This window comes from Cyrtonyx montezumae, unplaced genomic scaffold (assembly GCF_038088225.1).
Source record: "Cyrtonyx montezumae isolate F1298 unplaced genomic scaffold, pur_monq_1.0 scaffold_30, whole genome shotgun sequence".
Classification (NCBI taxonomy): domain Eukaryota; kingdom Metazoa; phylum Chordata; class Aves; order Galliformes; family Odontophoridae; genus Cyrtonyx; species Cyrtonyx montezumae.
This window is the reverse complement of record NW_027072035.1, coordinates 8097053-8109995: the sequence shown is the minus strand read 5'-3', so window position 1 is coordinate 8109995 and position 12943 is coordinate 8097053. Positions and strand designations below refer to the sequence as shown.

General features: G+C 38.7%; 1 protein-coding gene across 1 annotated transcript in view; it reads right to left on the bottom strand.

Annotated features, from left to right (window-relative positions):
- Positions 1 to 2965: 2965 nt before the first annotated feature.
- Positions 2966 to 12943, bottom strand: part of FER (FER tyrosine kinase) — a 154299-nt gene continuing 144321 nt past the window's right edge. The window contains exons 18-19 of the mRNA XM_065744229.1: positions 12337 to 12459; positions 2966 to 8351 (exon numbers count right to left, since the gene is read on the bottom strand). Coding sequence (XP_065600301.1) covers positions 8209 to 8351; positions 12337 to 12459 — 266 coding nt within the window. The 3' untranslated portion in view covers positions 2966 to 8208. The remainder of the gene's footprint in view (positions 8352 to 12336; positions 12460 to 12943) is intronic.

The following is a 12943-nucleotide window of genomic DNA, read 5'->3' as shown; positions in this document are numbered from 1 at the left end:
CTGCAAGAGTGGTCAGGCACTGGAATGGCCTGCCTAGGGAGGTGGTTGACGCACCATCCCTTCCGCTGTTCCAGAAGCGTTTAGATGAGGTGCTAAGGGATTTGATTTAGTAGTTGGGTAGGGATGGTGATAGGAGGATGGTTGGACTAGATGATCTTGTAGGTTCTTTCCAACCTATGAACCTATGAACCTATGAACCTAAGCTTTGCTGTAGAAGTGCAGAATATGCATGTTTGCTTTTCATGCCTTGCTTCTTAGTGTAATTCTAGCTTGAATTAAAAGTGTGGTGTCGTATCATCAGCACTGCAGAGCTCCAGCCCCAAGTTTCAAAGCCCTTCCAACACTTCCTTCCACTTGTGCAGATCTAGTTACTCTTTCTCATTTTTTCTTCCCATTTTCAAAAGGAGACGAGTGATGGGCAAACTGGGCATGGGTAACTCCAGAAACTGACAAAGAAAATAACTGCCCAAGAAACAAACCCAAACATTTGTTTTATTCCTTAGAGAAACACAGAATATTGTGAATGGTAGTACTTCCCTGAGCACTGTTAGGTCTTCCTCTGGCTACAGGGCAAGTGAATAAATACATCCTCTCAATATCAAGTAAAATGAGACAGCTTGATACAAATATTTTACATTAATTGGAAGAGTACAGTAAAAAGGGGATGGCAGATTCATTAGTGGTAACCTGTCCATAAGAAAAGAGAGTATTACTCAAAAATGACCTGCAGCTTACAAGAATACCGAAATTCTGTTTTGTATCAGCCTAGGAAAATAAAAAAACTGAAGTTCAAAAGTGTAACCTTAAGGTATATAAAAAAAAGGCAAATAAATGGAGTTAGAATACAGATCTAAAATTATGAAGGACGGACAACTGGCAACTGTATTACATAGTCATCAATTTTTGATTTGCTTAGAAGTCAGATAAACTTGTGATGCTGGCTGTTGTTTTTTTGTGTGTTTTGTTTTCACATGGTACTCACCCAAGCACTCATTTCCAGGGTTACATATTACCATTCTGTTTCATGAATGTATTATTTTTAAACAAGGAGCACAAAAGGTACTTTTCCTGATATTAAGCTTGCTGATGCTTAACTCTGACACAAACTTGAAAAGAAATCGTTTGCTTGCAAGCTGTGCTGCACCCAGGATCACTGCTGTTGGGAGTCCTTTGCATGTGGTTCTGTGACCCTCTGCCATCGCCAACTGCTGTAATGGTACAGAGGAAAAGAAACATGCAACTGAAAAGCAGAGCTCGTACAACAGTCAGCTTGAGACTGCTGTGAGCCCTTTCAATATGCACTTAACTATATATTCCTTCTATAGAAGGGACAGGTGTTTGGGGTTTCAGTCCTCAGCATTAAAGTCTGCCTGACTTCTGTGTCCCGTGCAATGAGCCTGTTTCTTCCTATTGCATGTTTTTAGCCTTGTAGATGGGAAGCTCGGAGGAAACCAAACCAAACCAAAACAGGTTCACCTGTCAGTTACAGGTAATGACACAACAGAGAAAGGAAAGAGAATAATACCAGCTCCCTAGTGCATATCTCCTTTCCTGTTTGCCTAGATAGTGGTGATGAAATAATACTGTTGCTCTCTCTCCTTAAGCACAACCTAAGGCGACGCCAGCAATCAGCCTCAAGTCGCCACACAGCAAGCTTCCCCTCACCAGCAGGTTTTTAAGTAGACTGCAGCAAGCACAAGTGTTTTACAGAAGTGCTTCAGGTTGCTACAGAAGCAACCTGGCTGCATCCACTCCGCATACCACAATGGCCAAGGCCACTGAAATAGGCCAATGTAACCTAGCAGTTCCCTTTAATGGTGAGCTAGAAAGGTGCAAAGGTATAGTTCTACCTTCTAACAGGTTTGAACTGAAGCAATTACTTTTATTATTATTATTACTTTATTACTTTCTAAGGTTGGAAAGGACCTACAAGATCACCTAGTCCAACCATCCTCCTATCACTATCCCTACCCAACTACTAAATCAAATCCCTTAGCACCTCATCTAAACGCTTCTTGAACAGCGCTAGGGATGGTGCCTCAACCACCTCCCTAGGCAGGCCATTCCAGTGCCTGACCACTCTTTCAGAGAAAAAATGTTTCCTCAGGTCTAATCTAAATCTTCCCTGGCGCAACTTGTGGCCATTCCCTCTCGTCCTGTTGTTAATTTGCTGCTGTTTAAAATGCCTTATCACGTTATCCACTTGGACACCTCCTGAAATTTACCAACAAATGCTCAGTTCCTGAAGCTGCATGTCTCAGCATTTTGAGGTGATGGGTATAACTACCAGCATAAGGAAATGTATCGTGTATGGAAGTCAGATTTCTAAAAGCAAAATGGATAACAATAATGCAAATCAACACTCTTAGGAAATCTCTGGCAATTAGAAGGCTGAGGTTTGCAACAAGGTTTAGTCAGAATTAAGTCATTGCTACTAATTTCAAAGATAGCATTTTGAAGCCAATCTGACAGCAAATCGTCCCTTTTTTCCGGATTGCAATTAGCTTCATCCTTTTCCCAGTGTGAGCAGGACGGTCTGTATCACAAACCAGGCAGCCAGAAATGCTATTTTTAAATGTCTTTTATGGCATGTACAATTCACAATACACCCAGGGTTTGTATTTGGTCAGAAACAGTTTGGATGATGCGATTCACCTTAATTCACTATTAGTTCAGTCTTCATGCTAACAGGTTGCCACAGGAGTCAAGGTATAATGGCACTACAATATTTTTGAGCCAAACTGAGCCAGAGATGTATGTGGAGTTCTACTGTCACAAGAGAAACTTTCTCGCATTAAGTGATGGTCACCATGCGTGGTATGTGGCAGTGTCAGAATTAAGGAACAGTTCAGCAGCGCAGAGCAGTGCGGCGGAGCTCAGCTGGAGCAGCACCAGGCTCTTGAACCATTTCAGCACAGGACCTGAGTGAACTAGTTTACTTACCAAAATAAGTGTTTCACCTCTCTCAGAACCCACCAATGTCAGCTATGTACTTGGTCTATAACGTTTTGTAGTCCTAAAACCAGATGGCAATTCCAAACAGTGGCAATTTAGGAACACTCTCACCAAGCCAGGTATGTAAGTGAAGCTGAGTGTTAACAACACACAAAGACAGAATGCTGAGAAGTGGACAGAGCTGAAATCACAGCTGCATTATCTGCTTCAGAAAAGGATCAGTGGCAATACTGGTAAGAGCATTCAGAATTTGACAACGGATTTCTGTGTTTCCAAATTAAGACTTGTGTGGTTTATTTTCCTGTAGTTACTGTTGTCTTCTTTTTTTTTTCTTCTTCTTTTTCTTTCTTTTTGCCGTTTAGGAAGGAATGCTGTCCTGGGGGAATTCTAGTATAAGACTACAAATAATACTCTTTACTGATGTTATTCTTACAGAAAGTTGGTAGGTGTTGCCATTAACACAATTTTTTTTTTTTTTTTCAAATAAGCTATTACTTTGAGTGTTTAAGGACTCCATTCTTATAGTCATTTCTGCAGGTGGAGATCAGAAGAAAACCATTTTAATAGAACTGATTTAACAAACCACCTAGTCGCTCAGAACTTCAGGAATACTGGACTTCCTCTGTGCCTTCTTGTAACTGCTAATCAAAGCTCCTTATTCCTGATGGAAAGAAAGAAAAAAAAAACAAAGGGAAAAAAAAAAAAAACTTGTTTGGTAGAAGAGGCATTTCTCCCTCATCTCTATATTCTTCCCTCCACAATACCCAGGACACAGCCTTGCAAGAACATCACAAGTTCTTTTATGCTTTGAGAAAATAATACTAATTGGTGAACTCTTATTTTAAAAGCAAATTATTTTATGCTTAGTCATAAAACTGTTACAAATACAAGTGCACTGGTGTAACAACATTAGTACTGCCTACAAACGAGACAGCTGTTACAGAAAGTGGATTTTCCCAATTAGCCTCTTTCTTTTTATTCCATCCTTAGAATGATTTATCACTGCTTGTAACAAACAGCTATTTCCAGAACTAATGCTCTCGAATATCATCTGTGATGACTCTATCTACACGCTAACTCATCTCTTCCAATAACTCACAGTTGTTGAGTGCAACAGTGGCACTGCCATTTAGAGGATGTGACAGCAAGACTAAGGACACAGGCTTGGCAGTTAATGACAGCTGGTACTATCCATGCAGCAGGACATCTGGGAAGAGATGCAAAGCATTTTTAAATGCTTCTGGGCTCTGGTTATTCTATGTAATCTCAGGAGAAGTATTTACTTATTTATTTATTGCATGTGCTTTTTATCAACAGTATCTTTACAATGGGTGCAAAAGGCATAACAAAGTAGTTAAAACAGTCATAATAGATAAAGAATAGATAACATCATAGTGAGATTCAGGTGAGGCTAATTGTAACAGGTGGTTAAAGACACAGATCAAACAATAAGCTACTATCTCCTTAACTAGTTTTCTGCTCCACATAAACAGGATGGGACTTAAGAAACTGCATTCCTTACCAGCAGCCTCCTGGTTGATACTCTTTATAATAAGAACCTCTTTAAAATATTAGGCAACTCAGTAAAATGGCAGGTCTTCTTTGCTACCGTTAAGAAGAAGAAATTCAAAATAACTTTAGTCACTACATGAAAAACTGCTTCATCGGTTTTATTAGAAACTGATGAAAATGTACATTTCAAGGATAAAGTTTCGGTGGAGTGCTAATTCTAAAAGATCACACCTCTGTTGAAGTGAGTTTGTTTACAGACACAATGCTTTTCAATACTTTGCTTCCAGTAAAACTGAAATGCTGATGAATCCTCACGATTTCACTGAATTCTGAAGCTAACATCTGGGCTCAGCCCTTGAGAGTATTCTGAGTCCTTCTCATCGACCAGTGCACACAGTTCAGAACTCCTTTGGACTCCACCTGGCTGAGACTGAGTGCAGGCATAAAAACCTTCCTGAAATACTACATGTCTAAGAGACTGACTTTGTGGACTCTCCAGAGTGAACCAAGTCTACAAGTACGTGACCAGTACCTGCACAGCCTATATGTAATGAAAGACTTCAGTCATCAGAAGTTCTCAGGAAGCAGATATGGAGACTTTCGCTCCTGAATACTGTATCTGTCTTCTACATTTCACCATAGAGCAGTTTTGTGTGTGAACTCTCCAGCAAGAAATTTATAGAAACTTAGAAACTAAGTATTCATAGGTATAAACTGTGCTTCCTAAAGTATAAGGACATTAACTACAAATGAGAAAAGATGAAGAAATTCTGCCATAAACACTGAAAAATTAATTGTAAAAAAAAAAAAAACAACAATTAAATAATTGAAGAGACTATGTGTTTAAATTTCTTTTATACCTTTTATATGTGTTATAATTTATTTTATTTTAAACTCAACCTGGTATTCTCCCGAAGAATGATTATTTTTTAGCTGAACTTATGCTTACTTCAGCAGCAACAATATATCTTCTTGCTGCTGAATTATCCCCATGTTTTAAGAAGTACATTACATTTAAACAGAACTGTGATATGAATTACAAATGTTAACCATTTCAGAATAAATAAGAATGTATTTCTTATCTATATATGAGAATCAAGACAGACAAATAAAATAGTATTTTGTTAAAAAGTAAAAAAGGCCTTTTTTTTTTTTTTTTTTGCTGTCAAGGGCATATAGCAAAGAAATAATTCATCTCTTTCACAGAAGAAGAATACCAACTCTCCAGAGAAGCATGAATGCTGACAGAGAAGACATCATTACACTTACTTGCAGACTTTCTAAGGGCCAGCAGTTGAATTAATCATGGATTTGAGACAGGGATTTTTCCATACTGCTGTGGTGCTTTTCTTAATTTTAGTGCACTTGCATTTGCATTAACATACAAGCAAATTAAGGCACAAACTCTGTGTAATACTTAAAAGCACACAAACTAACAAGAATGCTTCCCACTGCTCTTGAAAAATATCTTTGGGCTACTTGGAAATACAGTGCTAAGAAAAATATGTCCAGCATACTGATAAGGAAGTTGCAATTTAGGCCATCAAGCTTGCCAAGTACTACACCTTAATGGATATGCATGTAGGATGCTCCAAAAGCAATGCCTCCTACTGACTTCTGTGGAATGTACAGCAGATACAAAGAACACAATAACACTATTTGAATGAGCAAACTCTCAACTACAAAACACTAATTCTGAACACAGGCACCCCCATGAGCTACCTATCTTCACCAGCAAGGAACAAGAGCCTGCATGATGCACTTACAAAAAACTGTTCCAGTGAAGGTGAACCACTGGGACCACTGCTGAAATGCACCACCCACCACCACACAGTCTGGGCTCTATAAATGCTCAGCACACAGCAATGAATGCCAGTGGGTGCCAGTTTTTCTACACAGAGCAATTCAGTGACATACTTTTGCTTCATATGCACTTCCATGTCAGGCACAGTTGTGTCAGGCTGCCCCTCTGCTGCTATACCACCACCAACTGCCTCTGATGTTGTGGGTCAACGTAATAAAACAGGAGGCATCACTTTTGGAGCAGCCCTCAGACAAATTCTTTTAGATAATTTGTATTTTTGTCACACATAGCCCTTAATCATTATCACCCTGCACTTCCACAAATGCATTTTCAAGAGCATGAGCATAAATTCTGTGGATGATAGAAAAAACACCTTAAGGGAAACAGAAATGCAATGTAGCCACACACTACACAGGGCTAATAAACATTCCAGATGCTGTGTAACTTTCTGTCTACTTGTATTAACAGTAACAGACATTCCTTGATCTGAACAATTTTATTTAATTCATTAAGAAATTTTAAGCACCTTAACTCTGGAACTCAGACCAGGGCACTGTAACTTGTTTTTGTTTCTATGTAGCGCCATAGAAAATAATCCCCACTATAAAAGGAACACCGAGTCAGAGCAACACACTGTACCTTTCCTCTGCCCCCAGCTACTGTATGTTATACTATGGAATGTTACTTCTTTTTAAATGAGTTTCCTTTATTTTTGGTGACATTTACAACTTATCTATCTTCTGCATTTTGAAACCTGATTGTAATGATTTTAAAAAGTTAGGTTAGTATTTCTACTCTGCCTTGTTCCACATGTCACATACTTAAAATATACTTTCCTTTTGGGGTTTCTTGGATAATTCTCCATGCCATATAACCATAGTGTTTTCCTTTCAACACTACACATGGAATGTGCTTTCTCTTCGTACAACCTTTTAAAAGCTCCAACTGCACATTGAGAATTATTACCAATTTAAGGAAAAAAAAAATCAGGATCAAAAGCAAACCTAGCAATTCACATTCTTTAACTCCTCTAAGATCAATGCTATCGGTCACCCATTACAGTGCTGCTATCATTAGCAAACCTCTTTCTGTTGTCCTATTTTTTTTACATATTCTTTGGAAGACAGATGATTTGCAGTATTTCTTCACAATAAATGTACTCAATAACTGATTTTTTTGTTGGTTTCTTAAAAAAAACTTAGGTGATTAAAGGAGACCCACTACAGAATTCTGATGGTTTCATAGGAAAAAAAGGGGTAGAGTAAAGGGCATAGCTAAATTACATCAAAAGTCAGAAGTATTTACTATAGCATGGTAAGAAATGGACATGTAACTCAATGTTCTACGAAAGCAATTTCTGGATTTTGCAGTTCAGTAAGCAGACTTACATCCAGAATCCAACTGACCTTTACCCTTGAAACAAGCTATCATTAAAAAAATAAGTTGCAGAAAGAATTTGAAAAATATACAAGTTTCTAGCTGAAATACTTGTCAAAACTGTCTTCAGTCTTAAGGCCAACATGCATGACACAGTCACCATGTTAGAGAGCTGCTGGTGTTGACAATTGAGACAGGGACAGCAGAGTGAGAACACTGTTAGAGTAGAAAAACTCTGAAAAATGTCACTAGCAGTTACTTGCTGCAAAACACATAGAAGCCACAGTTCCTTAAATCTACAGTATGTGCTTTCCTATTTACATGTAACCTAACTGACAATATTACTGTGACTGGATATATAGCATTTGGCAGTATATGTCTTTAATGCAGATGTAGACATAATTCAAGATGGTACACATGTATATAAAAACCAGTTAATTTTGAAGTAATCCTAAATGAATATTGCAAATAATGTTGTATAAACGCATAGTGTTTGAGGGAAAAAAAATACTTCAATGGAAAATAAAGTCCCACGGATTGAGTTTGGCACTAGTATATCACTATGTCACTTTTTTTTTGATTGAAGATAGCTCTTTCTGAATCTCACTGAATTTTGGTCGGTTCTCTGGATGGTAGTCCCAGCACCTCTGCATTATTTTATATATTTCTTCTGGGCATTTTTGCGGTGCTGACATTCGGTAACCTGGTACACAAGAAAAAGGGAAAAAGTTTAGTACTGAAAATTGATACAGACTGACAAATGAGAAAATAGGAAAGTTCTGGATTAAAAAATGAATCAATTCTTCAATACATAACCCAGAAAGGATGGAAAAGTATTAAACTCAGGTACCAAAGACATACATGTAAGTTGCATAAGGTAAATTGTCAATATGCTTCTCGTCTCTAAGGGCAGTAAACTACATAATTTTTTTCCACTATCTTAGGAATTAGGTACCCTCTTAACCTTTAATCATGTCATCCCTGTCCACCCCACCCTCCAGCCATCTGGGAACACCATTAATAACCATGGGAGTTATAATTGTGACCAGAATAGTTTTTTTGTCCCTTTTAACATGTGAAGAGCTTTATGTCCATTGCTCTTCCACACTACGTATCCTCAAGAAATTCCCTTTCCACCTACAGCATATCTGTTCTCTCTCCTCCCCCTCATCTTCTTAACTTATTTTGTATTTTCCCACATCCTATCATCCTAACACTCATATTCTTCTGATTTGCTCCTGTAGGCAGTCTGCTGCAAAAAGTGAAGGAGGTAAATGACTTGGAGATGAACGGGAGAGTGAACAATCATTTATTTGCAGCTGATAATTCAAAAGCCATAGATGAATGAACAAAAGAGACAGACCAACAGCAATAAAGGCAACTTCCTAATGAGCAGGAAGTAAAGCAAAAATGCTAGAACGCCTGCAGTCAAAAACCATGAGCTGCTGGCAAAACTCAAGCCAAAAAAGGGAGCATGCAGAGGATGGGTAATTTGGATGGAATACAAAGACACTGACCAAATATCTTAGGCTGAGGTTGGGAAGTCAAAAACCCAGCAAAAATGGAATCCTGTGAGGGATGTCAAAGGTAAGAAGGAGGGCTTCGTAAGTACAGGGGCGACAAAACAAAGGCAAGGGAAGATGCAGGCTCACTGCTACAGAGGGCATAGGATGTTGGGACATAATATGAAAAAGGCATTGAGGTAGTGAATGCCTTCTTTGCCTCTGTCTTTACTAGGAAGAGTGGCTTTCAGAAATCCCAGGCCCAAGGGACAGGAGGGAAAGTCTGGAGCAAGGAAGACGTTACCTTTGGTGGAAGAAGATCAGGTCAGGGAATACCTAAGCACACTGGATGTATGTAAATTCATGGAACCTGACAAGATGCAACTGCAAGTGCTGACAGAGATGTCACCAAGAGGCCATTCTTGATAGCACTTGATTGATCAAGATGACTAGGAAAAATGTCTAAGAGCTGGAGGAAAGCAAAAGATACTCCTATCTTCAAGAAGGCTGGAAGCACACAGTGACTAACTAGTCTGTCAGCTTCACCTGAATCCTAGTTAATAGAGCAGCTAATTCTGGAAACCATTTCCACACACATGAAGGATAACAAAGTCACTGGGAGTAGTTAGCCAACTTGAAGATCTTTGTGATGAAATGATCATGTTTGTAGATGATAGAACAGGGGATTTGTCCACCTAAACTTGAATCAGGCTTTGAACAATACATCCCAGTAGATGTGAACGGAGAAGCAGTTGAAATATGGGCTGAATGTGCACACAGTGAGGTGGACTGAAAATATGCTAAACAGTCAGGCTTGGAGGAAGGCACATAGTCTTGCAGGACTGTAATTAAGAGGAGTACACCATGACTCAGTACTGGGGCCTAGTTAACATCTTCATTAATGATCTGGATCATTAGGCAGTGTACCCTCAGCAAGTGTGCAGATGACACAAAACTGGGAGGAATGGCTGATATACCACTGTCTTGCTGCCATCCAGCAGGAAATGAAAAAAATGAACATCATCAAGTTCAGCATGGAGAATTGTAGAGTCCTGTACCTGGCAAGTAACAACCCCAAGTACCAGAACATGCTGCAACCACCCATCTGGAAAGCAGCTTGGTAAAAAGGCTCTGAGGTCTTGGTGGACACCAAGTTGAATGTGAATCAACCAGGAGTACCCCAGGTGCGTTTCTGGTAAAGAAGGCTAGTGGCATACTGGCCTTACATGGCAAAATACTGCCACCAAGTGGAGGGATGTAATCCTTCCTCTTTCCTAGGCACTGGTAAGTAATGCCACATGGAGAACTGGGTCCATTTTAGAGTCCAAGAAGGGCTGCAAAGAAGACTGAGGAGACTGGAACATCTCTCCTCTGATGTAAGGCTTAGAATGCTTGAATTATTCAGCCTGGTGAAGAAAACGCTTGGGGGACATCTCATCAAGAAGTATAAATACTTGAAGGGAGGATGGATTCAGGCTCCTTTCAGGGTTGTGCAGCACCGGGACAAGATGCAGTGGGCACAAGCTGGAAGCACCAGGAAGCATTTCTGTGCTATATGGGTGAAGGAGCCACTGGCACAGGCTGCCCAGAGAGGTTGTGGAGTCTCCTCACTGGAGACCTCCAAAATTTGCCTAGATGTGGTCCTGGGCACCTGTTCTGAGTGTCTCTGCTTGAACAGGGGACCAGATGGGACCCAGAGGACCCTGCCCACTTCAGCTGTTCTGTCATTCTGTGAATTGTTTACCAAATATAGCTCTCATGGTTAATTACAGGCAGAGAACATCACAGTGAGCTGGCACTACAGCTAACATGGCTCTGTGACTCCAGGCTTACTGCAGAGATCTCTCCCTCTTTCTAAACCAGAGGAGTATAAATGACACCAGACTCACACAACAGGTACATCAAATAAATGATTTTGATTTTTTTTATATATTGTATGCATCTGCTCTAGATGCATGACTGATGTGTGTAACTTCAAAGGAGGAGAAATGAGCTCTAGGACTTGCAGATTATAGGAAGCCATTTAAAAATCCTTTCCTTCATGAAGTTGCCCCTAGAAACCAATTTTTCAAAACAGTGATGGCAGCAACTACTTTTCATCCATAAAGTGAAATGATTCTATATATTCATTTGGGGTTGAAATTATTCTGGATTAATGTAAGTGACTTAATGTACTGATGACTCGTAACTGATTGAGGAACTCAGACAGACTGATCAGAAAGAAAATCTGGACCATCCTAGCTGACTATCCTAACTGATAAGCTATCATTTTTTGAAAACCAGGAAGGCAGGATGATACAAGAAATGATGATTCTAGAAGAAAAACTAAAAGAGAATTCTTGATGGACCAACAGGACTGTTTTCCCATAGCACAAAAAACTAGAAAAGCAAAAAAAAAAAACTTTTAATTTTTGAATTGGACCACCTTCTTCGCAGTAGATTCAAACAGCAATTCAGTAGTAAAATTTGTTTTTAAATATATATCTCTGCTCTGACAAAGACTGAATTTTTTTTGCTCTACCTTTTAAGGATAAGCTTTGCTGGTTACCCACGGTGCTTACAATCAACAACAACTTGCCTGCCGAATTGTAGTTTTACTTGTTTAGAAGCTTACAAATATTACTATTTAGAGTTCTGAAATGTCACTAAATATGCTGAAAATAGATCCAAGTCCTGAAATCCTGCTCATAGATATTTGCTGCTTTAAAAAAAGCTTTCTGATTATTTTGTAGGAGAAAGATGCAGCTTTCATGGCTCAAAGTGCTTACCATTTTCCACCGTAATCGATAAAATGTTGTCTGAAATGCTTTAACAGAGAAGATGTAGTGATACAGAGTTTTTCTTCCAGCAGTTTAGAATATTTATATGTGCATTAGCATAATCTTAAATAATTCATTCTGGTCAAGCCTCTGTTTTGCATAGCAGTAAAATCATCCTCTCTCCATCTTACCTTTTAGTAATATGTATGTATATTTTATACATTATACATAATGTGTCAGAAGTCTTTCCTCCTTTAAGTCAGTGATCAATATAATTCTTTCATTTTTTAATAAATCTACATTTGCCAGAATTGTGAAATAAATAATCTGACTATCTTTAAATAACATGTCTAGAGGACTGGTATGATATTTCTTTGCTATTTGCGACATCCTCATGGATGTATACAGCATTTCTTTCACTCCATACCTTTCTCAACTTGTTCTCGTGCTTGCTGGTTGGTCATTCCAGGATATGGGCATACTCCTAAACTGAATGTCTCCCACAGAAGGATTCCAAAGCTCCATACATCACTCTCTGATGTATATCTCCCTAAGTAAAGGAAAGAAAACCCACAGTTTAGCCTACAGAGAAATTCATGCTTCCAATGATTCCAGACACTATTTTTTTATGAAGTATTATTCTGGCAATCTTTAAGCTGAACAAAGCTGTAGCTACTAACAAACATTCTGTAAATATCATAGTCTTCAGTATTTGAATACATTATCTTAAGTTCAACAACTAGGAATAATACAAACAAACTTTAAGTGTTAAGAAGTTTGACAAACAGACTTGTTACCCAAAACACAGTGAAAAAACCTTAGCATATCAATTATTTTGCTTCTAATTTAAGAATTACTTACCTCTTACTGTAAAAAAAAATTTAATACAAAAGGACAATAATTAATGACCTGAAAATTAATGTGCAGTGGCTTCAACTGTTGTTTAATTTGACCTGAAGAACTGATGCAACCAATCAGTCAAAGAAAAAAAAAATTGCACCTGCTGGTTCCACTGTCTCCAACTATGCCTCTGA